General features: G+C 42.8%; 1 protein-coding gene across 1 annotated transcript; it reads right to left on the bottom strand.

Annotated features, from left to right (window-relative positions):
- Positions 1 to 707: 707 nt before the first annotated feature.
- LOC128772473 (myosin-1) lies at positions 708 to 24,969 on the bottom strand. The gene is made up of 39 exons (XM_053892893.1): positions 24,933 to 24,969; positions 23,139 to 23,382; positions 22,901 to 23,044; positions 22,626 to 22,782; positions 21,144 to 21,171; positions 20,302 to 20,416; positions 20,126 to 20,218; positions 19,928 to 19,991; positions 19,198 to 19,296; positions 19,003 to 19,106; positions 18,709 to 18,847; positions 18,410 to 18,528; positions 18,170 to 18,319; positions 17,883 to 18,053; positions 16,808 to 17,117; positions 16,640 to 16,710; positions 15,401 to 15,488; positions 15,201 to 15,318; positions 14,758 to 14,881; positions 14,532 to 14,668; positions 14,178 to 14,433; positions 11,850 to 12,092; positions 11,580 to 11,756; positions 10,604 to 10,749; positions 10,437 to 10,527; positions 9,961 to 10,350; positions 9,257 to 9,383; positions 7,564 to 7,682; positions 7,213 to 7,409; positions 5,762 to 5,945; positions 5,312 to 5,477; positions 5,098 to 5,222; positions 4,385 to 4,693; positions 4,094 to 4,297; positions 3,646 to 3,771; positions 3,388 to 3,558; positions 3,022 to 3,126; positions 2,804 to 2,899; positions 708 to 969 (listed from the first exon to the last, which is right to left on the bottom strand). The coding sequence occupies exons 2-39, from the start codon at positions 23,340 to 23,342 to the stop codon at positions 817 to 819; spliced, it is 5,820 nt and encodes a 1,939-aa protein (XP_053748868.1). The 5' UTR covers positions 23,343 to 23,382; positions 24,933 to 24,969; the 3' UTR covers positions 708 to 816.
- Between the last annotated feature and the right edge of the window lie 805 nt (positions 24,970 to 25,774).

The raw sequence follows: 25,774 nt of genomic DNA, 5'->3' as shown, positions 1-25,774 counted from the left end.
CTGGGAGAATGCCTTGTAAGAGATACCGAACTTTCCAGAATGAGCACAAATACTGCAAATATATTCATTCTTAACTCTCGTTTCACAACGAGGGAGGAACTCAGGAAAACAAATAACTAAACACATCGCAGTGGCAAAAAACAAAAAAATCTCTTATATTTAAAAAGGACTAGAAAATCTACAGAATATTTCTCTCTCAAGGAATCCCTAATCCCAAATTAATAGTTCACGTAGTTATAGTGGAGAGTTTGCATTATTAATATTGTTGAGGGTCTAATCCAAACGTTTTATATTTTCACTTATTTTATGTAGCTAATTAGTGTTTTAATTTATTTCTACTCAATCTTGGGATCAAGAATTTCCTACTATCTTATGAAGAAAATAAGTTACTTCCTTAATAGAAATCAGCCTCTCTGATAGCTAGCTGATGTTTTACCAAGTGAAACTTATCAGATGTTCCATGTTGTGTACACCTAATGCCCACCTCTAGTTTCACCTGCTCCCCCCTCCCCAGGGACAAGGGGGGTTTAGGGCATTTACCAACACGGATTGGCCTGGCTGTTCCTATCCTATTTTATTCTTGGTGACTAAATCCTTCTCCATAAGATATAAGCAAAATCTCTTTCCTTCTCTTCTTGATGCAGAAAAAGATTAATTGACATGGGGGCGGTGGGGGGGGGGGGTGTGTGGAAAGAGAGACTCACAAGTTATTTGCGGATAAATTTTTTATCTGCAAAAATCTGGAGTAGAAAACAGAGTGACAAAGATGTTCACATTTTGTGCATTTCTTTGGTCACTTTTCAGCATTTGGTTGAATTACTCTTCACTTATGATTTTCGTGTGGACCTCCCGGCTCTTCACCCGCAGCTTGTTGACCTGGGACTCGGCAATGTCAGCCCGTTCCTCGGCCTCCTCCAGCTCGTGCTGGAGCTTGCGGAATTTGGAGAGGTTGACATTGGATTGTTCCTCCTGAGAATGAATGGAAATGCATTTAGGAGGGAAAAAAGGTCAGGATTTCTAGTTTCTTAGGTCAATGGGTCTCAAATTTCTTTTTACTTGAAAACACTTCACTCTAGTAAACCTTTTTTTTTAAAAAAAACCTAGAGAAATGCTCTTGAATTTTTTTTTATTTTTTTATTTTATTTTTTATTTTTAATTTTCCTTGCATGCTTCTTGAACTCATGGATAACAAGGAGGGACAGGTGACATTTGCCACCAGGATTTCTAAAAGTTCTCCTTTTTAACATGTAAACATCTTAGAGCCATTACTAAATATGTCAGTTTTCCAAACTTTTTGTCCCCCTGAGTCTGGTGAATGAAACCAAACCTTCTAAAAATGCAGGTACACCACCTGTGTTATACTGAGCTAATAGCCTGGAGTATAAATTATTGCTTGTTGAATATAAATTATTGCAACTTAATGCAGTTTACAAATTAAAGAAAACTTGTTTCTTAAAATAGTTTTGAGTAGTCTCTGATTATGTTTGAACAGATAATCAGTGAGTTTGGGAAGGCCAGTTCGGGTTTAGTCTTTAGTAATTGTCCTTTTTTAAAAGGCTCATTGACAGCTGTCCATAATGTGGCATTCAAATTTTGAAGTGAATAAAACTTAGAATCACTAAATAACAGAGCTTGAAAAAAACCTCAGATCTTCCTCTTATAGATGAGGAAAGTAAGAGCCAGAGAGACATGTTAAGTCTCTCTGTCACCACCCCCCCCCCCAACCCGCGCCCACTCCCTGCCCCAGACCTTAGAGGTCAGCAGAAAAATGAAAAACATTCATGGACAAAGGAACTAATTTGTGATAAGTAGGTATATATATATATACCCATACTTAAATACTTAGGAAATCAGCATTATTTATTACTTAAGATAAATCATAGGCTAGAGAAGTGAGATAAGGTGGAGTGCCAAGAATCTGCTGATTTGAACATAACCAAGATCTTCTGAGCTCAGTGGTTTGAACATAAGCGGGACCTTCTGAGCTCCAGGCTTAATATTTAACTGCTTACTTGTCACCTTCACTTATGTATACAGTGGTATTTCATTGTTTCCAAAACAGAATTCCTGTTTCTTTCTTGCCCTGTGAATCTGTTCCTCTCTTAGTTCTGCATTTTAGTCCTTGCTGTGCCATCCACCTGGTTATGCAAATCACAGACTTGATGAATTGCCTTTGATTTCCTTTTTCTCTCGCCAACCAAGGGCGACCTTTTAGCATATCCAGTAGTTTCTCCCTCCAGAATGTGTCTTGAGTCTCTCCACTCTGTCTGCTCCACCACCATTGTAACACAAGCCATGGGACCGCCTGGAAAGCCTCATAAAATGTCTCCTTGTACTGCCTGTGTTACCCAACAGTCCATTCTCCACAAAGTAGCCAAAATATACTTTAAAGAGTATAAGCCCAGGCATGACTGAGCAGTTCAGAACCCTCCTGTGGCTTCCCAGGGTCCCACTGTACTTGGAATACAATCCAGACTTCCTACCAGGGCCTAGAAGACCCTGTGATCTGCTTCCTACCTCACTCTACTGCCTCTTCTCTACTGCTCTCTCCGTGGTTCTTTCTGTTCCTTGAACCAGACTCTTTTCCACTCAAAAGCATTTTGTTGCTCTTGCCCTTCCCTGGAACCATTTTCCCTGGCTCCTTGAGTGGTTGGTTTCTTCTCATTCTTTAGAATGTCATTGACCATTTTCCTTTGATCCTTCCTCACCATACCCTCCTTTTCTTTCATCCCTTAAATGAAGTTGGTTCTGCCATATCTGAGACCAGAGGCTGCTCAGTCACTCCAAGGGGTTTGGAACTCACCGCTTCCTCAGCTTGTCTCTTATAAGCTTTCACCTTCGCTTGCAGTTTGTCCACGAGATCTTGGAGCCTGAGCACATTCTTGCGGTCTTCCTCAGTCTGAAATAATATTTTTAAGAGTGAGTCTCTTGAGAGTACAAACACCATCACATTTTGTTGTACATTTGCTTTTTGATCCCTTGCAAACTAGGGTGAAAACCTAGACAGGCCATTTTCCTTACCTGGTAAGTGAGTTCCTTTACTCTTCTCTCGTGTTTGCGTAGACTCTTGACAGTTTCAACATTGCGCTTCTGTTCACTTTCAACTTCTCCTTCAAGTTCGCGTACCTGCAAAAACGTGGACATTTTAAAGACATTTACTGTGATCCATTCACTCAACGGATTTCTGCTTCTTCAAACGACCTGTGGTGCTTCTTTCACTCTGTTTTATATCTAGGTTTCAGGCCCTAGTCTAATTGTCCCCTTAAAAGCTCTTTGGCAGCAAGGAATGTGTCTCATTCCATCTCTGTATGCCCCACTCATCCAGCAGCACTAGGTCCTCAAAAGGCCCTGGACTGGAATGAGGAAATGTGCCATCAGAAGACCCACCCTGGCCTCCAGTTTCTGGATCTGCTTCTTCCCGCCCTTCAGGGCCAGCTGCTCAGCCTCGTCCAGACGGTGCTGAAGGTCCTTCACCGTCTGCTCCAGGTTCTTCTTCATCCGCTCCAGGTGGGCGCTGGTGTCCTGCTCCTTCTTCAGCTCCTCGGCCATCATGGCCGCCTGTTAGCAGTGAAACAAAACCGGTTGAGAGCTGGGCTGGCGCATCGGGATTCAAGTTCGAGCACCACCGTGTTGCCCTCTGCTCACATCCGTGATGGCCTTCTTGGCCTTCTCTTCTGCGTTGCGGGCTTCCTGGACAATGTCTTCCATCTCTCCCTGGATCTGGGAGATGTCTGTCTCCAGCTTCTTCTTGGTGTTGATCAGGCTGGTGTTCTGTTAAAATAACAAATTTAGAAATATTTAGTATATGAGAGCAAAGTTGGGATGCCAGACTTCTAATGAACTCACAGGCTAGTTAATTAAGTAATTAGTATCCCTCCTTGTTCAATAAGTTATCTGAGATGACAATATATTTTTGAACGACAATCAACTTCGGATGTCACAGTACAGATAAATATTACTAACCCACAAATATTAAATGTTTTAAACGTTATCCTCCATAAAACACTGTGAGTACATTCTGAGATAAAGCTACGATATGAGCAAGAATTTCATTTTCATTCCTTTGTATTTTTCACTCTTCTGTTATACTCACTTGGGTGTGGAGGAGCTGGACGCGCTCACTGGCGTCCAGGAGCTCCTGTTCTGCGATTTTCCTGCTCCTCTCCGTCTGCTCCAGGGTCGCCCGCAGCTCCTCGATCTCAGCCTGCAGCAGGTTGGCCCTGCGCTCCACCATGGCCAGCTGCTCCTTCAGGTCCTCCTGGCTCCGGAGCGCGTCGTCCAGGTGCAGCTGGGTGTCCTGTGGAATGAACGATCGTTGAGACACCTCGTTCTCAGGGCTGCAGTCTCCCCAAGCCCCTTGGGGCCCTTTTTCGAACCCACTTACTTTGAGGATGCCCTGGGTGTTCCTGTAGTTCCTCAGGGCCTCTGCAGCCATGCGGTTGGCGTGGTTCAGCTGGATTTCCATTTCATTGAGGTCTCCCTCCATCTTCTTCTTGAGCCTGATGGCATCATTCCTGCTCCTGATCTCAGCATCCAGGGTGCTCTGCATCGACTCCACGACTCTGATGTGGTTTCTCTTCAGCTGGTCAATTTCCTCATCCTTTTCAGCGATTTTCCTGTCGATTTCAGACTTGACTTGGTTCAACTCCAGCTGGATGCGCAGGATCTTTCCCTCTTCGTGTTCAAGAGATGCCTTTAATGACAGCAAGGGGTGACGTTAGGGAATGGAAGTTTATGGTATTCTAGAAATAGGAATTAGTTCTTACTTTTTTGCTACCATAAGACATCTTTGTTCCCTCGTTACAGAAATTTCTACAATGTGTTGTTGGTTTTATATATTTCTGTCTCCCCAGCTCGATCATTCCCTTGAGGGCAGGGACCTTAACTTACTTGTTTTTGTTCCTTTGGTGTCTAACACAGTTCTGACTAACACCTGTGTGTTAGTTGCATGCATAGTCAAGTCTCCATCCTCATATGTAGTACACAGAGTGAGAATTACTTTTCTTTTCTCTTGATTCAAGAATTTCATCAATTTTACATGCAATAGACTCTAATTCCCCTTGTAATTGTTTTTAGAATGTATGATAAAATGTCTACCTCTGCCTCCTCTAGAGCAGCCTGAAGTTCAGACTTTTCATGTTCAATTTGCTTCTTTACTTTTTCTAGTTCATGGATACGTTTCCCTCCTTCTGCAATCTGCTCAGTAAGGTCAGAAATCTCCTCTGTTGGTGAACAGAGATATAAAAAATTTGTTCAGTGAAGGAAAACATTTTTTCAAATCTTTGGTTAAAGAAGATTAAAATGTACTCACGTTGCAAATTCTTATTTTCCCGCTTCAGGGTTTCAAGTTGGTCTAAGGATTCCTCATAAGCATTCTTAATCTTGAACAGCTCTGTGCTAAGGGAGCGGGACTCCTTTTGGGAAGCTTCAAGTTCAGCATGAGTTTCTTCATACTTCTGTTTCCATTCTGCCAGGATCTGCAGGGCAAAGGGCAGTCAAGAAATTTAATGGAGAGAGTTTGATGGGATATGAGAACCATCTATTCTGGCAGCTGACAGGCAGAGTTGGGATGACCTGAGACTGACAAGTAGTTATGAATGAAAAAAGTAGAAACCACAGGACTTGTCTTTCCCCACTGCCACCTGACATGGAGCAGGAGCTCCCAAGAACAGCTCTTTCAGATAGTTGGAATAAGGCCACTGAAGGCAGCAGGCTTTGGTCCCGTGTTGAATGCCAAGGCAGAGGCTGCAGCACAAGGTACCTTGTCGAAGTTCCTCTGCTTCTTGTCCAGGGCCGCGCAGGCCGCGTTTGTTCTCTCCACGTCGATCATCAGGTCCTCCACTTCATTCTGGAGCCGCTGCTTCGTCTTCTCCAGGGAGGCACATTTGGCGTTCACCGCTTCTACGTGCTCCTCGGCATCCTGTAGACGCTGGGCCAGCTTCTTCCTGAAAGGTGAAATAAGGACAATAGAAGTGAAGGCCATCAGCAGAATTGGAAGTTTCCAGGTATGTACAAAAGAGTGCTTTCCACAACCAGACTCCTAACAGTCTGCTCTTCAAGCTTGTTTTGTAGGCCTAGTTCTGTGTTGACTCATTCCCACTCCTGCAAACTAAATGCTGACAACAGTCCAAATTTCAACATCACCACACTTCATAGTCTGGTTTTAAGGCCATCTGTGATCAGCCCAAGCCAACATTTTACCCATTAAGGTCACTGGTTTATTCCTTCTCTGTAAAATATTAATATCTGTCTTGAATTACTGTTACGTATGTCTTGCCTCCACTGAATTTTCATCTCCAGAAGGTAGAGTGTGTATCTTGCTAATCTTTGCAAGACTGTCACACATGTTAAGTACTCAAATGTTGGATGAATTGAATTCAAATGAATTCAAATTCATTACCAAATATGCTTGATTTTGCCTAATTGTGTCCCTCCCTTATTTTTCCTGGCTTTCCATTAATCCTTTAATAAAAATAAACTTTTCCAAATCAATGTCAATTTTGCTTTGTGAGCTCCACTGAAAATCTCCTCTAAGGCATCCACCCAAACATGATTCCAACCACATGGTTGTACACTTGTCACGGGATAAACGACTAGCTCCCTCCTGAAACCTTTTGAATGAGTAGGTTTCTTCTTGTCAAGATTCTCCCTCTTCACAGTTGCATCTCGAACTGTTGATTGCATTGAATATTTGGTCCTTTTTGAAACCATGTTTTCCTTTCTTATTGCAGAATTTATGTTTTCTTTTTAGTCTTTAATAGTATATGTCTTTGTTCCCCTACAAATAGCCATGTTTTTACATCTCAGAAGGACGAGCTATGCTTTGAAATCTTGGTTATTTTTCCCTTACATGCCTAACATCTTCGAACAATTTTTCCATTAGTGGCTGAGAGGAAGGAGAGGCACAGGGCAATACAGTTAACTCTTACTCTGTCTACACCTTTATAGATAGAATGATGCCCAAAATACCCCCTTTTGAAAATAGTCGTTCAGCTTCCTCTTGCCTTACCTGCTTTCTCTTTTTGCCCTCTAGCTTAATTCTTTTCCTGCACTGCCAGATTGTCTGTCTTGCTTTGGTTTGCGTTCATGCGTGTTTTTTCCATTGTTTTTAAATTTTGTTTTTGGAGCAATGGACATTTTCCCATATAGCGCTTATAGCAGATGCACTTGGTTAACAGGGATATTTCCATTTTAACTAAGTCTAGAACATACTTGGCCTCCTCCAGCTCCTCTGTGCGCTGGATGGCATCCGTCTCGTATTTGGTCCTCCACTGGGCCACCTCGCTGTTGGCCTTGGACATTGCCCTCTGCAGCTCGGCCTTGCCCTCCTGCTCCTCCTCATACTGTTCGCGCAGCAGGTCACAGTCATGGCGGGCTGATTGCAGGGCGTGGGCCAGTGCACTCTTGGCCTAAGAACGTAGAGATCAGTGACTTAATTTTATATCTTTAAAGTGATATTTAGTCTCTAGGCTCCTAGAGGTCACCAGAAGAAAATCTATGGAAGTAAGAAAACCACAAATAACCTCAAAAATAAGGATAGTGACAACAACAAGTAGGGCTTACCTTTATCTCCTCTTCAAGCTGCCTTTTTAGTTCCTCAATCTGTTGTGTGAATGCTTGTTTGCCCCTTGAGAGCTGAGAAACTAACGAGTCCTTTTCATCTAGCTGGCGTGAGAATTCACCTATTAAGACCAAGACGGATAAAACTCAGCCTTACTTTTGGAAATCAGAGCTCTGAATTAAAAGCTGGAGCAGGGAAAGGGAGCTGAGTTTGAAACACTTTGGAGAGTATGGATTACAGCAAGCCACCAACGTCCACTTCAGTTCTGATGAGAAAATCTATATGAGAATGAGAAGTATGGAAAGCTTTGAGGCAGATTACATACTTACAGGCAACACAAAACATTTTGCAAGGTATTTAAGATTATTTGATCACAGTAGAAATTGGTCAAGAAACATGCAACAAGAAATGTAAATCAAACCAACAAAACATCCCAGTGCTTCCTGTCTAAGGCAATAGTGTTGTACTAGTGTACCTTACACTGAAAGTTGATTGAAACAAAGAATTTATTGTATGGAAAATAGGAGACTTTGACCGATTCCCTCCATCAGTAGAAGTGATGTTCAGAAGAAAATCCTGGAAGCATTTTTATGTTAAGAAATGATCAAATACCCTTCCACCCCAGAATTCATTGGTTTAGGGGGCCTGAGCAGTTCCTAGACTAAATGGCATTTAAATCCAATCCAACTCTTCAGGCACCATAATTCAGAAAACATGCTGTGCTGTATTAAAAAGGGAGGAAAGACTTTCAGCTCCATTTTTGAACTGGTTACCTGGAAGCTTTATCTCTTTAATAAGAATGACAACTTTCTCTTTTTTCCATACCACTAAATTCTAGAAGGAACTTAGGAAAGATTCTTAAGATTCTTTGAGAATACAGGTTTTCTTCTTCCTGCATGAAGTATACTAACTATCTGCATGACAATAACACAAGCCTTACTTTGAACTTTGTTCTAGAAAGAACAATATTTGAATGGATATGAAAAAGTGGTTCTCCAACACTTTGATCTGCCTATCACTTTAATAGTCCAGACAACCCATAAAATAATTACCATCTTGTTAACCTCTTGCTTGAGGAGGTAGAACTTTGGTAAAATAGTTGGTAAAACTTTGGTAAAAAGTTAATTAGGGGAAGGGGTTAATGCACAGACTCTCCAATTTGGGAAGTCAAAACTCTACAAACATCCCTTGAAGGCTCCGGGGGGGGGGTTGTAGTACTATTTCTCTGCATGATGGTGCTAGCTAGCAGCAGTTGGCCAGACTTCAGGAAAAAGAGTGGAGTAAGCGTTCTTGGACAGCCACCTCATCATTGCCATAGTCTGTCATTTTTAAAATGTGGATTACATTACACAGGCCGTTGAGGGTAATAGAGTAATAAATAACTTGGGCAAGCATTTTGAAAGATGAAAATAAATATTGTGAAGATACACTTTAAATCTGATAACTTGATTAAAGTCAAATCTGCTTTAAAATGTGAACGAGCAAAAGAGCCTGGATCTCTTTAGTGAAATCAACAATTACAACAAAAAAGAAAGCAGTCCGTGCCAGGGGTCAGTAATGTGTTCCTACGAGTGGTGGTGGGTGGCCCCCAGGCAGATAGTATGTGATCTCAATTAAGTCATTGCAGAGGTTTTCAGCAAATTAAGCATCCAAGCTAAATTTGTCATTCAAGGTCAACACTGGTCAATGGCCCACCTGATTCTGTCTGCAGACGCGCTCTCTGAGCCGTCAGGTCATTGATCAGCCGCTGCTGCTCCTCTTCCTTGGTCTTAAGTTCACTCACCTGGTCTTCTAGAGTGCGGCACATCTTTTCCAGGTTCCCCTGCATCAAAAAGTGGTAGAAGGCATCTCAAGCAAGTATTTGGACCACAGAAAATTTCAATAATCCACACATTCCATACGGTGGTGCTTCCTTATTTGGAGAATTAAATATCTTTACAAGCAAACAAAAACTACAGAGGCCTTGGGTTGTGGTGGAAAGAGTAACGAATGACAGAGTCTAAACGTGCTACCAGCAAATGGCTTTGGGAATTTAAGTCTTAAATCAGGTGGCTTATCTCTGAGATGAGAATAATGACACTTGATTTTTTTGAGCAGCAAGTTTATGTATTTGTGCTTAAGGGGAAAAACAAAAGCCTAATCAAGGTGAGGTGTTTTTAAAAACCCCAAATGCATAGTTGAGTTGCTCTCATTTGGAAGAGCTGAACTTTCTTTCCGCCCTACATGTTCTTTGGGTGTGGCTGTTCTCACAGCAAAGAGTGGACGCTTTGCCATCACACCCTGGGTGTCCCTCGCTCCCGCCAGTCACCTGCTTGTGCTGCCAGTTACTAAGGACTCTTGACCGGCTCACTCACACCTGTCTCACAGAAATCTCTTTAAGACTTAAACCATGGTTGTACCTTGGCCTTGGAGACAGTCTCCATGTTACTGGCCAGGTCGTCGATCTCCATCTTCAACTCGCTCTTCTCCTTCTCCAGCTTCTGCTTGACCCTCTGTAGGTTGTCTATCTGCTCCCCCAGCTCGGCCACGCTGTCCGCGTGCTTCTTCCTCAGGGTGGCCGCCGTGGCTTCGTGCTGCAGGGTGGCCTCCTCCAGGTCCCTGCGCATCTTCTGGAACTCGGCCTCCCGCTTCTTGTTCATCTCGATCTGGGCGGAAGTGGCCCCGCCGGCTTCTTCCAGCCGCTCGCTGATCTCCTCCAGTTCCCGGGAGAGGTCTGAGCGCTGCTTCTCTGCTTTGGCCCGGGAGGCCCTCTCTGCCTCGATTTCCTCCTCCAGCTCCTCGATGCGGGCCTGAGGGTGACACAGCAACATTAATGGCAACTCGTGGCAGTTTTGATTCCTGTGATAATGTGGACGAGGTGGAGGTTGTGACTCACCTGTAACTCCTTGATCTTCTTCTGCAGCTGCATGGCAAGGGCCTGCTCATCTTCAATCTTGCTTTGCAGATTGCTCATTTCAAACTCTTTCCTGTCAAAGGGGCACTTTATGTCAGTCACAGAAACAGTAGTAGCACTTTCCCCATAGACGTGTTCTCATTGCTTACTTTTTGAGTTTCTCATCGAGTTGCTGCTTGTCATTTTCAACATCCATTGTGGATTCTTGGGCCAATTTTAGGTCTCCCTCCAGTTTCCTCTTGGCTCTTTCTAGGTCCATGCGGATTTTCTTTTCTTGTTCCAGGGATCCTTCAAGCTATAAGTTAATAATGCATGAATATAGTTCCTGAAACGTTACCATCTTTTATCCCAGGTTTGACTTGTAGACATTTAACTCCTATCTAATCAGCAGCTTATTTTGATTTTTCCATGAATTAGGCAAATTTGTCCCACCTATTCCATTCTCATAACTATTCACTTAGTCCCAGGAATCATCATTTGAAAGGTGAAGTGTACCTCATTACCATATGATTACAGTAAACTGCCAGGGAGACAGCATGCCTTCCCTATCTCCCCACCGGAATCCACTGTGACTGTGCTTCACCACACCCACAGACCCCACAGCTGTGTTTCTAACCATGACTTTTGTCACTTCCTCCCTGATGCACACATTTATAGCGGGTTCTCTATTTGGTATCAGACTACGTTTAAAGCCGAATTCATCTTCCACATTCTTTATTTGGAAACCTTTCTTCCTGTGAGAGAGAATCTTACGGATGTTTACTACTTCTTTGCTATTGCTATGCTCCCCACTTGGAGCATCTCTCAATTTCTTTGCATGGCCTCTTGCTTTTCAAGCCCAGGCCAGACCCATTTTGTTTGTACAGATTTCTTTGGTAAACACAAGCTTTCCTTTTCCCTGAGTCTTTTTATGTATATTGTCTGTTAACCAACAACTTTCTTTATTGATTTTTTTTGACTTCTTGAGTGTCCATCTTAGACCTTGTAGCAAAGATAATGTCCTATACACATATCCATTGGAAGCTCTTGAAAAGTCCTCATTACATCATAAGAATGCAAACTCATGTTTACTTAGTTTGTTACAAAATTTAAAAAAAATTTTTTTTTACATGATTTTAGGCTTACGTCATCCACTTGTTGTTCAAGCTTGATTTTAGCTTTGGTCAGCGTGTTGACCTTGTCCTCTTCTGCCTGTAGGTCATCCAGGGTCTGCTGGTGGGCCTCCTGGAGGGCCTTCTTCTCCTTGGTCAGCTTAGCGATGGTTTCGTCCAGGCCTGCCATCTCTTCCGTGAGGTTTTTCACCTTGAAAAATTAAAGAAGAAATGGTATCTGCTCTAAAGCAGGTTTACTAGGCTGGCGGAACCTCGATATGGTAGAACAGAATGTGATTCATACCTTGTTCTCTGTGGCATGCTTCTCCTTTTCAACCTTGGCCAGGGTCAGCTCAAGGTCATCGATGTCTTTCTTGAGCTCTGAACACTCGTCCTCCAGTTTCCTCTTCTTGGCCGTCAGCTCAGCGTTGATCTCCTCCTCATCCTCAGCTCTCTCAGTCACCTCCTTGATCTTGGCCTCCAGCTGGATTTTCGTTTTGATCAGCTGATCGCACCTTTCCTCTGCATCAGCCAAGCTGTCTGCTTCCTGAGAAGGGATAATAGGCATTTTTAGATTGTAGTTCTTTGGACATTTTCAGATTTTATTAATATTTCAAAACCATATAAGTGAATTGTGTTTTAAAGCCTTAGGTTACTTTTTGTAAACTTCCCATCATCTAGGAAATATTTATTGGGCACTTATTATGACACTGGAGATTTTTTTTTAATTTAAGGAATTTAAGTCATGGTTCCTGATGAAATTATGATACAGTTTTATTTGATAATGATGCAGTTCAGGACATACTATGCCAAAATATGGCACCATGGCATATTGTGTACCATAAACTGAAGGAGTTTGAGAAAATGGAAGATGCAGGAAACCCACTCTGACCTCCTTCCCTCACCCTAAAACAGGTCATTAAACTCCCGTGTAGAAAGTGCCCTTCCTGTACTAGTAGGAAAGAAGACATTCTTATCACCAGAGATGAGAATTGGGGGCCAAGAAGGCTGTATAAACAAACCTTGTTAAACTAACCCTTATCTTTTTAGTTACTTTTTCACCATTTATTACTCTTAACTCAAACCCCTTTGTCCTGTCAAATCTTTACAAATTTATTGCCTGTCTAAAAGATATATAAGCTTCCTGCTCTGCTTATTTCTTTGGGTCTTCAGTCTCTTGCAAAGGCTCCCATGTACGTGTAAAAATTCAGTAAATGTGCATGCTTTTCTCCTGTTAGTTGATGTTGGTTGCTTTAATTTTCAGACCCAGCCAGGGACTTTAAGAGGGTCCAGGAAAACTTCTTGTTCCCCTAATGATGACCTATATTTAATGTGTTGGTATATAATTTCAGATAAGTCTCCTTTCTTTCTTTAGTATTTATTTCCAGAAAAGTTTAGTGTGTAAAAAACAGACAAAATGGTCAGGTATCCAGCAGGTTGCTAGAGGGAGGGGTAATATCAGGAAAGTAACTTAAAGGGAAGATGTCTTACAGTGACAGAGTAGCTGGGAATCACAGGAAACACATGGAAGAAATAAGAGGCACTAAAAATGTTCAGAGGTGGTGCTTAAAGAAGTACCAGGTGGGTTTCTCATAAGTTAGAATAGAAACTCTGTGGGAGCAGGGGCCATGCCTCTTACTTCAAGTTGTATCCCTGGTGCTTGGAACATTATTCCGTATTTATTAAATGTGGAGACTTGACAGAATGATGTTGGAAAGAGGTCATACTATTCTCAGAGGAGAGGAGTATGATTGGAAACTGAGGTATACCTTGCAGTTAGCACCTGGTTCTCGAAGGTGTGATGAGCCTCTTGTCATTTTGGAAAAACTGTTCAAAGTCACAGTGCCAACCCAGGTAGGTACAGACAGTTCATCTTTCTTTACATCTTCTAGTGAAAGGCCCTAAACCTGTACGTCCAACTGGACCAAAGTAGATGTTCTTCTGAGCTCAGAGGACTGTAGGACAACTCTCAGTACTCAGGTAGTGGGTCTCAGTAGCAAACGGAAAGTCTCTGGTCATTTGCGTCACAAAAGTGGGTTAAGCAGTGGTGTTTGATCAAACATTTCTTCCAGGTCTTCTGGGTGTTTATTGGGACATCAAGCAAGAATGTCAACCCTGTCTCTCATGCTTTGGATAAAAACTGACACTGTCTATAGAAAGTGTTCCCATTATCCTTGTCATGATCCTACTCTTTCAGGTACTGGAGAGTTTCTAAAGATAGAACTGTCAGGGAAGTTGCCAGAATACTGGTTTCAAGTGAATGTATTTTCATCATGATGTGTCCTCCCTCTTCACTGTGAATATTGTTCTTTTCACTGGTCTAATTTGCTCTTCTCAGTAGGGAGAATCTTGGGGAGCAAAGATCACCTCATTTTTTGACCACATTCTGCTAGGAAAAACACTAGGGGGAAAGGGAAAATGCTTTTGTTTTTCCTTTTAAACAGCAAAGAATCCTACTGCAGTGCTTTGTGGTAATGTTGTGTATGGGATTGTGTGGATCTTCTATGGAGTTGTGAGTTAGGAAAGATTGATAGTCCCTTAGTGAGGTGGAATCTAGACCTTTCTCTAGCAATTGCTGAGCTGAAATTTTCGCATCAGATTGGGTGCTAAACAAATGGGTTCTGATACTCACAGCTTGGACCTGGAGTTGCAGGTCATTTTTCTCTTGCATCAGAGCTACCATCTTCTCCTCAAGTTCTTTCCTTTTTGCCTCTGACTTCGCCAGCTCTTCCTTGGTCTTCTCAAATTCTTCCTTCATGTTGGCCATCTCCTTCTCGGTCTCGGCGCTCTTGAGGAGGGGCTTGATCTTGAAATACAGCTTCATCCAGGGCCAGTGCTTGACGTTCATGAAGGCGCGGATGTTGTACTGGATGCAGAAGATGGACTCTCTGTGACAGAAGCAGAAACGTTCCAAGTCAGGTTCTCACAGGAAGCAGAGTGAAAAGGCCTTGGCTGCTGGGGCTCAGTAAAATATCTCTGTCAATACCTTCTCTCCACCATCCTCTGGTACTCCACTCTGGCCAAGAAGCCTCTGCACCTGGCCTGGGTTCGGGTAATCAGCTGGGCCAGCTTCTCGTCTCGCATCTCCTCTAGAAGCCCCAGAAGACCAGCTTTGAAAAAGACCTGTGTGGGGGGAGGATTTGCAGATCAGAAACTGTACATAAACTTCAAAGGGACATGGATAGCATCGGGTGGGCTTTAGAGACCATTACCTTGGTGTGACCAAATTTATACTGAGTGTGGTCAACGTCGATGGACCCAAGGAGCTTCTCAGAAGCCTTCTTGCTGTCAATGAACTGCCCTTCAGGGATTGCACTTGCATTTAATACCTTGTATCTGTTTAGGCCAAACAAATAAATGATACAGCTATTGTCACCAATAAGAAATCTTCTTGCCTTATTTTAGAAATGATGTAACTTTTGGGTAGTCTAACAAACATAAACAAGAAATCATATCTACGTCTTTATTCTCTGCATATTCAAAGGGTGTCAAACTTTTGGCATATCAGCATACCAAATGATCAATACAGAGTCTGTTAAGTGTGTTTCTCTTCTCCTCAATTCTAATAGAACGTATAAAGGATTTTTATTTCAATCAAAAAAGTTGAAATAAATAAAAGAACCTCTTAAAATAATTTGAAGTGAGAAAGTCTGACCTCTGTTTGAAGTCTGCATAAAGGATTCTGCTGGGGAATCCCTTCCTGCAGATGCGGATGCCTTCCAGCACTCCGTTACACCTCAGCTGGTGCAGGACAAGTTCATGCTCCATGGCCCCTAAAGGGAAGGATACACATGCCTTATTTCATGGTCTAAAGCAAACACACTGGCACTTGTCTGGATGTCAGAAGTGTCTTACCGGGGGTTTTGGTTTCATTGGGGATGATGCAGCGTACAAAGTGGGGGTGAGTGCTCCTCAGGTTAGTCATCAGCTTATTCAGATTCTCCTGTGGAATTAATGAATATTTGGTTTGAAAGTGTGCTCTTTTCATACATTCATATTTACAGACATAATCACTGTGACAACCGTGACATTGCTTCAATTCTAACGAATGGTATCCTAATTTGAATTTGCAAAGAGTTCTTTCTGGAATTTCCACATTCCCAAAAAGTCCTTTCCTTTCCTGTTTTTGTGCATTATAAACATATTTGTCTACAAGTTGTTGAGGTGGTTGTTCATTGCTTTTGAATCTCCTAGCATGTGTTGTAGACTTAATATGATATTCTAAATGTAGGGAAACACCCCACCCATACTGTTTCACCTGGATATGTGATCTGACGTTACAAGTAATTCAGTGTCTTATTCCAAATCTGTCATTTCTTTATTTACCCTACTTTCAATTGTATCTGCTTCTCTATCACATTCCTATTCCTTTTCCTAATTACAGAGCTGTGTCCTCCTGCTCATTCCACAGAAAGTGGCCTTTTAGTGCTTCACTCTGGGAATTGGCAGAAAACCAACAGCCATGTTACCAACTGTGAGAAGGGTTCCAATTTGTGGAAATCCTGTTTGTTTGTTTGTTTGTTTGTTTGTTTGTTTTTCCAGAATAACTAAAGCTTTCATTGTTACAGATGGGATTGTCCAAAGAAAAGCAAATTTTCCTTCAAGAGCTATTTTTTATCACATCTGTTTTATACCCTTCGTTTAGAATCAGCCTCCAATTCCCAACACTGTTCTTCTGTCTTTGGCTTTCAAAATCCACTCTATTCAGTTCTGTGCCAATATATACCTAGGCACGTGCATCATTTGGAGACTCCCACATACTCCAAAAAATCTCGTTTTGCTTAGTCCTATCCCAATAGGACCTTTTAAATGTCAAATGACTTTATTTCCTGGCATTCAGATTTAATTTTGTTATCTGATACTGACTTCTGCAATTCACTGTCATCCCTCCTGACACCTTGTCTCCTATACACTGAAGTGTCTCTTCCAAACTACCCCAGACCCTCTGAGACTCCATTCTACCACCACCAACTGACCTAGATCTTTGAGTCACATTCAGTTCTGGAATCCTTGCAAGATTACTCCCCTTGCCCCACAGATACAATAAAATTGAAGTTCTTAAATCAAATAAGAGAGAGCAAAGGATGTTTGTACCCTGAAGAGAGCAGACACAGTCTGGAAAGAAGAACCCTTCTTCTTGCCGCCTTTCTTCCCACCACCAGCTTCTAAGGGGGGTAGAGAGAGCACAAGCAAATCATCAGACAGGCTTTCTCAGTATATGTTTTATACATTAAATGAAAGATGACTTCTGTTGCAAGTTACCTGCTTCAGCAGCTGCTCCCCCAGTGAAGAGGAAAGCCAGAGTCTTCATTGCGGACTTCTGGTACAGCCCAACCACGGTCTCATTCAGGGGGTCCTTGTTCTTGTCCAGCCAGCCGGCAATGTTGTAGTCCACGGTGCCCGCGTAGTGGATCAGCGAGAAGTGTGCCTCGGCCCTGCCCTTGACCACCTTGGGCTTCTGGAAGTTGGCGGACTTTCCAATATGCTGCTCATACAGCTTGTTTTTGAAGGAGGTGTCTGTAGCCTTGGGGAACATGCACTCCTCCTCTAGGATGGAGAAGATTCCCATAGGCTGAGAGTAGAAAAAGAAACAGATGCTGTTTGAATTTTGTCTACTTATAGAAATAATATGTAACATCATGATCCTATTTGAGTAAATTCATCTTTTAATTTCTTACAACTAATGAAGACTTATTCCTTGGGCCAGAAGTCGTTAAGTTAGCAAATATGTATCAAGTGCCTCTAGAGATCTAGATGCTGTGCTGGGCTCTGGGATGTGATGGTGAGGGAGATGATCGAAGGGCATGCTCTTGTGGAGTTTGTGTCTCGCCCCAAGGCTTTACAGCCGTATTTCTCCCATTGTGACTCAAAAACTGGTTGCATCAGAATCACTTGATGAAAATTCAGGTTCCAAGGCCCCCATCCACACTGACCAAAAAGTTTTTCCAAGGGTAATGTGCAATTTTATTAAGTACTTGTGGTGAGTCTTAAACCGAACTTTGAGAGCCTCTGCTTTTAAGTACTAGAAATTGGCATTTCAGTTACCAGTAATAATGAATCTAAGGATGACGAAGTGATAATAAGTACAAAATACTCTATCTAGTGCTCTTTTATAAGGAAAGATGGCTTTAAATATGAGGTCATCATTGCAAACCATTGGGAAATGTAGAGTTCTGTACGTTAAAGAAAATATTCACTCTCCTTTTACCAGGATATCTACCTTGGAGTTAGCAAAAGAAGGAGTTTTCCTGATTTTGTTTACCAGTGGAAATATTTTAAGATTCTCACTTAAATACTATTCAGCAGTATACTCTGTGACCTGAATAGTCATACGAACCTTCTCAATGAGCTCGATGCAGGCAGCCAGGTCCATCCCAAAGTCGATGAACTCCCACTCGATGCCCTCCTTCTTGTACTCCTCCTGCTCCAGCACGAACATGTGGTGGTTGAAGAACTGTTGCAGCTTCTCGTTGGTGAAGTTGATGCACAGCTGCTCCAGGCTGTTGAACTAGGGCGTTGCAAACACCAAAGAGCTCAAGTGAGTTTGGGAAACCCAGGGGGAATTCGGCAGAGCAGACACGAAGCGGAGGGGCCTTAACAGGGCCGCTTACTCCAACGACTCACATCAAAGATCTCAAAGCCGGCGATGTCCAGGACCCCGATGAAGTACTGTCTGGGCTGCTTGGTGTCCAGCTGCTGGTTGATGCGGGTGACCATCCACAGGAACATCTTCTCGTAGACGGCCTTGGCCAGGGCGCCCACTGCGTTGTATACCTTCGTGGACAGAGTAACGATTGTTGCCGTTACCAAAGACGTGTTGAGAAGGCTGGGGATGTGTGTGATTCATTGAGGCCGTTCACTTACCTGCTGCACAGTCTGGCCTTTGGTGACGTACTCGTTGCCGACCTTGACCCTGGGGTAGCAGAGGGCTTTGAGCAGGTCAGCAGAGTTCAGACTCTGGAGGTAGGCTGCCTTGTCAGCAACTGTAAAGACACAATTCAGGCATCCAGTGTGACCTACTGTGGGCCCCACAATTCATAGGAGCAGAGTGATGAGTGAATCATTTTATAGAAAGTCTGTATGGGGGTAAATTTGCATACATCCATCAGAAGCTCAGCTGTAAAGGAAACATGAATATGGAGTGGGCTTTTCGGCTCTGTTACCTTCGGTGCCATCTGGCTCGGCCTGCTCCTCACGCTGCTTCTGCTTGAACTTCATGTTCCCATAATGCATCACAGCCCCCGTGAGCTTGTAGATGGAGACTCTTTCATCAGAGGTGAAGCCCAGGATTTCGATGGCACTCTACCAGGAAAAATGAGAAGACAAAAGGACAGAAGACACTAACTTATTGAGGAGAATTTATACCTTATCTTTAACCACACCCAGAGAGGGGTGTTATTTTCATTCCCATACATAATGGATTAAAAAAAAAAAACACCCCTGCATATGTAACTTACATCTGTGGCCATCAGCTCCTCTTGGTCATCAATGCTGGGGACTGTGATCTCCCCTTGACTGACGAAGGCATAGTCATAAGGGTTGGTGGTGATCAGGAGCATTTCTGGGTACACAGAAGTCAGGGTATACATTTTACATTAGAAGTTGTTAATAAATGATTAACGTCTAGCGTATAAACTTAAGCTCTTTCTTACCAATTAGGTCTGGCTTCTTGTTAGACATGATCTGATAAAAAATGTGGTAGCTTCTTTCTGCCTTCAGCTGGAAAGTAACTCTAGACTTCTCCAGAAGATCTGCAGTGGAAAGTAGACACTGGTCAGGGCAGAAAAATTATAAAGTTCCTGGAGTGATTTTGGAACTTGGGGTCATTAGCTGCTTCTCACTGGCCCCTTGAGATTTCCACGGAATGTCCCCCCGAGGTACCACATATTGTGCCTCTGCAAACACCATTGCAGTTATTCTTAGCACCTCTGGAAAGAAACTAAAGCCTGCCTGGCCCAGGACATAGACATTTCTCATGCAGAAGATCCTTGACATTTAGAGTATAATTGATTCTCAAGAACCCCTGTCTCCCCAGGGTCTCTTCTCACTTTAAAATAGACCATTAAGAGCAACGTTTATCAAGGCTCAGTAGGCAACTCATTTACCCTCATGTTAGTGTTTTCCTAGAAAAAGTTGAAATTCATTCTGAGGCTGGATTATTTCAGACAAGCCCAATGGCTCCCGGCAGTTCTTACGGAATCATTAGCTCATGACTGAGGATAAAGCACTCTGTGGGCTATGGGTAAGACTGGCATTAACCATGGGCATGTTTGGCAGCAGACTGGTGTTTCACAGGCTCCAGGCTCAGCAGGAGCTGCAAAATGTTCCTCCAAACCATCAGTTGTCATTCTTGGATTCTGTTGAGGAGGTCCTGTTACTCACATGTTTCAATATCAGCAGAAGCCAGTTTTCCCGTGGTACCGAAGTGGATCCTGATGAATTTACCCTTGCAAGTAAAAATGATGATGTTATATACCAGACTTGAAGCGCACGAGAAAGAAGAGACTGCAACGATAGTTCAGGCATGCTTTCTCGGGCACTTAAGGGCTGAGAAGAGCCTTCTGTGACCAAGAGACTCACAAAGCGAGAGGAGTTGTCGTTCCTCACGGTCTTGGCGTTGCCAAAGGCCTCCAGTAGGGGGTTGGCGCTGATGATTTGATCTTCCAGAGTCCCCTGCAAAGGCAAGCACGGTCCTCACCTCCGGGGCTCCAGACTTCCTGAGAGCCCTGACATCTTGAGTCTGACCCCAGACCCACCTGAATTTTGCCCGAAGTAACTTCCTCCTTCTTCTTCTCCCCAGTGACTGCAATTGTTGCAAAGTACTGGATGACACGCTTGGTGTTCACGGTCTTCCCCGCCCCGGATTCTCCGCTGCCAAACAGAGACCAAACATCCGTGAGGAATCAACCTCTGTGACGAACGAAAGTGCTTCCACTAGCAGCATTTACTACCTTATGCGTCGATCTTTATATGTCTTTGTCAGTTCATATTATTTCTGTTGCTCTCCACTGATAAGAAGTAGAGAAATCCATCCATTAATCACCTAACACATACTTCTTGAGAGCTTAAAATGTGCCAGGCTCTCTTCTAGGTGGCCTGGGGTTGAGGGGGCCAAAGGGCAACCACCCACAACTATGTGGGAAGTGAAACCGTTAGTAAAAAAAACTCTATGAAACAATTATGTGTTCTTCAGTCTCCTTAGATTAAAGACATGACTTAGGTTAAGTCTTTGAAGGACTGGACGTCTCTCAAGGAGGCCTTAAAAATGAGCTACTGGTAACATTCCCAAACGGCTCAGATGTTCAGGAGGTGGTATGTTATTCCCTTCCATGCACAGAGACGGGATTTTATACCATCTACTCTCAGGAAGGTTCTTTGTAGCCTTTAAGACTGGACTAGCAAATGACAAAATTTGGGGCATTGTTATTTTATATTCTGAGGTAGTCTAAGCCCTCCAACAAGCTATAAACACTATCTATTTCCAGGCTGATCAGCCATCGCCTCAGTATGGGAACATTAACTATTTTGTTTTTCTTTTTTGGTGTCTTTTTCCCAGTGCAAATAAACTGCCGGTGAGTCCCAGGATAGTAATACATACGTGATTAAGATAGACTGATTCTCCCGATCTAGAAGAAAAACAGCAGGCAATCAGCATATATACAAGTTACACAAACAAAACTTTCTGTGGGGATGGACCTGTGATGTTGAGTGTCTCACTTTAAATGGAGTTTTTAAATACATTATTGTCAAGTTATGTATGACATTATTCTTAAACCTCTTAAGTTGAGGAGAAACGCAGAATGCTGTTATATCTTGAATTCCTTAAGCTGTGACAATAAGCATGTCCTGGTTTAAGACAAAGAGCGGGGGCTCTGGGCTGATGGCTCAGAGCCTGGAGCCTGCTTCCGATTCTGTGTCTCCCTCTCTCTCTGCCCCTCCCCCGTTCATGCTCTGTCTCTCTCTGTCTCAAAAATAATAAAATAAACATTAAAAAAAAATTTAAAAAAAGGGGCGCCTGGGTGGCTCAGTTGGTTAAGCGTCCGACTTCGGCTCAGGTCACGATCTCACGGTCCGTGAGTTCGAGCCCTGTGTCGGGCTCTGGGCTGATGGCTCAGAGCCTGGAGCCTGCTTCCGATTCTGTGTCTCCCTCTCTCTCTGGCCCTCCCCCGTTCATGCTCTGTCTCTCTCTGTCTCAAAAATAATAAAATAAACATTAAAAAAATTAAAAAAAAAAAAAAGACAAAGAGCGATACTTTCCAAAGCCAGACACTGTCTAGTTGTCAGCTGTGGATTCCGGTAGCATGCTGTCTGCTGGTCAGTGCATGAAACTTTCTGAAAAGTGGGTAATCTACTAACGGTTTGGACTATAGTTCGGTAGGTTTAAATAGTTCATCAAGCCAAGGTTGAGGTGTTGTTTCTAAATGAATCAATTGGCCTCACAAAGAAAAAAAAATTTTTTGCCTTATGGCCACAGACTGCACCCCAAATTCTCATCAACCTTCCCCAAAGTATGGCATCGGGTCGAAGAAAGATCAGATGAGGAGCACAAAATCCTTTTAAAGTGGGGGACACAGCATCTGTTCATGTGTGTGTAGCCCCCAAACACCATCTTCATTCAAAGAGAGGGCATCTTCTCTGAGATGGTGTCTGATGACTTGAGAGATAACAATACTCCTAAAAGCATCAGGTTTGTGGTCAGCAAGAAACTTAAGCACAAAAGGACTGAACGAACGTGTATTTTTCATTTCTATTCAGACAGTGTGATTCAGTTGTTACTGAATCTTAACTCTTATTATTTACATCTATACAATAAATTATGTATTCCCAAGAAGGAGACTGCAAGCAAATGCAGCTGAATCAAGGTGGAGCGGTAGTGTGGCCTGGTAAAATCACGGAGTGGGAGTCTGGAGAGCTAGGTTTTAGTTCCAGCTTTGACGGCTTGTAATTCTCTGTGTATTAATTACCTCTTCTGTACAACCAGGGGGGTGGATTAGATTATTTCCAAAGATCTTTTTAGCTTTAACAAGTTGTGACTCTAGGGGGTAAAGTAATTTGTATGAGAAACACTTGAGCCACTCACCCGTCAGCATGAACTGATAGGCGTTGTCGGAGATGGAGAAGATGTGGGGCGGGGCCTCCTGGCGCTTCTTGCCTCGGTAGGCCGTCACCACCTCTGCATTGTACACTGGCAACCACTTATAGGGGTTGACAGTGACACAGAACAGGCCTGAGTAGGTCTGTACCAAAAAGGGGGAAAGAAGGAATATAGTCATTTCATGGGGACCTTAATAATCTGCTGTTTTTCAAAAATATTAACTGCCTGCACAAGCAGAAAGGCCATGAGAATGAACTCACGTAGATCATCCAGGCTGCGTAACGCTCTTTGAGGTTGTACAGCACGGCGGGCTCGTGCAGGTGCGTCATCATGGCCATGTCCTCGATCTTGTCGTATTTGGGAGGGTTCATGGGGAAGACTTGGTCCTCTTTCACGGTTACAGTCTGGCAAGTCAAATAAGAGAGGCCAGGTCAAAAAGTGTCAGCTCACCTTGCGCCAGGTGCCGCACCGTCTCATCATCTCAGACACTTTACTCACCGCCCCTCCTTCAGTCTTGGCTGTCACCTTCCCCCCTTCCCTGCTTTGCACTGTTGCTTTCACGAAGGACTCTTTAGGGTCCGCCACAAAGACTGATGTCTTGGCATCAAAAGGCTTATTCTGGGCCTCAATGCGCTCCTTTTCAGACTTTCGGAGGTACGGAGCTGCCTCCCCGAAAATGGCCATCTCGGCGTCGGAACTCATGGCTGCGGGTTATTGGCAGCAGCCCAGTCCAAGACCCTGCCTAGGAAAGGAAGGAAAAGTATTACAGACATTCAGATATTACATATTTCACGTTTAGAAAAAGAAAACATTCTGTATTCACTTAGCATTGCGTAGAGTGTGACCACGTTTGGCTAGAGATGAAATATGGGTGTTGGTGTTTTGGGCCAGCACTGATAGGTACTTAACTTAGTCAAGCATTTGGAAAGAGACTGTGGTTTCTGGCTCTGGCTCACCTGCTGTATGACATGGTAGCTGCTTTCTGTTTCATCTGTATACACATTCATTTCTGTTAAGTTGCCTGTGACTGGCTTATACAGGGCACAGAGCTAGGCTCTGACAGGGTTTCCTCCAGCTCTTTCGCTGAGAGTACTCTTCCAACTGGATTATAAGCACCTTGCAGGCAGGGAGTACTTTTCCTTCTACAGCATCCTTCATGCCTCTTACAACACATGTGGGATACATGCAAGGGCTCAAAGCTGGCTTTGTGAATTTGCAGCACAATGGATTTCTGTTGCTAAAATTCTAGGAACTATTTTGTACATAGTGAAAACCTTTTCATTACAGATTTGGATTCATTATAGACTCACAAAGACTACCTAAATCAAGGAAAGCAGAAACGGGGGCGGGGGGGGGGTGGCTTTGCTTTGCGTTGTTTTGTTAAAAAAAAATTCTATTTTACATCAATGTTTTCTTGTTCCCATACCGTAATTTTGACAAATTTGGCTTCTTCACCTGTCTGTAGTATTTCTGAAAGACTAATTCTAAAATATTATTATCTGTTTTCTTGCTTTATTATTGATAATCTCAGAAAAATTTCACAAAATTTCCTTTCCAAGATCTGTCTTTTGCCACTTTAACTAACATTCATTAATCCTGTGCTTAATGATAGTGATAGTAGGTAGTGATAGATAATAGTGATAGATAATGATAGTGATCATAGGTAATTTATTTTATAATCATAAAGATATTTTTCCAGAAAGACTCAAAGCACTTGTGTAAGGTTTCCCATGCTTTTCCATTCAAGCTGCAGGGATTTGAGTAACACAAAATGCTTTGTCTTGCTGAAAATGCTCAGTCATTTACATATCTTTCTTTTTTAATTTCCATTTTATGGACTGTGAAACAACATACACGTTTAAGCCACTTTTCCAAGGCAAGGATTCAGTTCATTCAGATAGCCTCTCATGGTTTTTTTATATTATATGATGTTGAGGCAAAGCTGTAGTATAGGAAATTTACATTTTCTCAATAAATGAATAATAACACCAAAATGTTGTATTACATGTTGTAACTCAGTTATTTAAAAGATAGACTGCAGTGCTGGTAATAGAAAAAAATTGTGTATAAAACTTCTCAAGACTCTAAGAAAGCATTTTCATATATTGCAGAGGCTATAAATTAATGAGAACCAGTTTCTAAAGTCCCCTTCAGGATTTTTTCAAGGGAAGCATGATCAGCCATGAAATGAAAATGCTTTCAATTTATAACCCCCCGAGCACTCTCCAACCACCTTCAGAAGATTTCTTGCCTCCTGTGAGGAATAAGAAAAAAAAAAAATCAGTATCTTACCTTAGAGATGCAACCTTGAAGTGGGTCAGAACTGTAAGAGAAAGAGCAAATTTCTTCTGATTAAATTCTAACGGTTCCCAATAATAGCATAATTGTTAGGCGAGAATCAGGAAATGACTGGGGACACTGAAACATCTAATTAAAATTGCCACGGAGTAAGTAGGTGCCTTACTGGAAGGGCTGCCAGGGGCAGGGAAACCGGGATGTGTGGCATGTATGAGGGCAGCCAAGTATCCCTTACCGTCTCCAGACAGAGCCCTGTCCTCACACACACTTACCTTGAAGCTTTATGAGGAAAGACGAGCCAACTCATTCCAAGGGTACTTTTATAGGGTCAAATATGGAAAACACGTAGCCTCCTCCTCTTTCTTAAAACATATTTGGCAAAACATGTTTTTGGCAATGAAGGTCTCCAAGCATAATTCCCCTCATATTAAAGATGTTTGGATATAATTAGAAGTATTTCCTCTCACATTGGGTTAAGTATATGAATCAATCTCCTATAAATAATTTGAGAGGTCGGCAATCTGAAAGTGATCTGCCTTTGGAATAATGTAAGGTGTTGTTTCAGAGACAGCTATGTTCTGCCATCCCTGGACTTTGTTGCTGCCGTCATTCTGTTTCGCTGAGCTGCCTGTGTGAAGTCTCTTCCACTGGCTGAACAATTGCAGATATTAGAGTAGGAAGGGAGGTTGCAGCTCTTGACCAGAGTGGTAGGAAGAGGTGGTTAGTCGCCCCCAGGAAGGCATGAGTTTTGTTTGTTTTCTTTGCAACTTATTGTGCTTTCCTGAGGGTGCTTGGAAACGTAATTTTGAAACTTGCTTCGTGAAGAGCAGCCAAGG

The sequence above is a fragment of the Panthera pardus genome, unplaced genomic scaffold (assembly GCF_024362965.1).
Source record: "Panthera pardus isolate Hobbes unplaced genomic scaffold, ASM2436296v1 HiC_scaffold_3, whole genome shotgun sequence".
NCBI lineage: Eukaryota > Metazoa > Chordata > Mammalia > Carnivora > Felidae > Panthera > Panthera pardus.
Note: the sequence above shows the minus strand (reverse complement) of the source record. Positions and strands in the feature narration are given on the sequence as shown.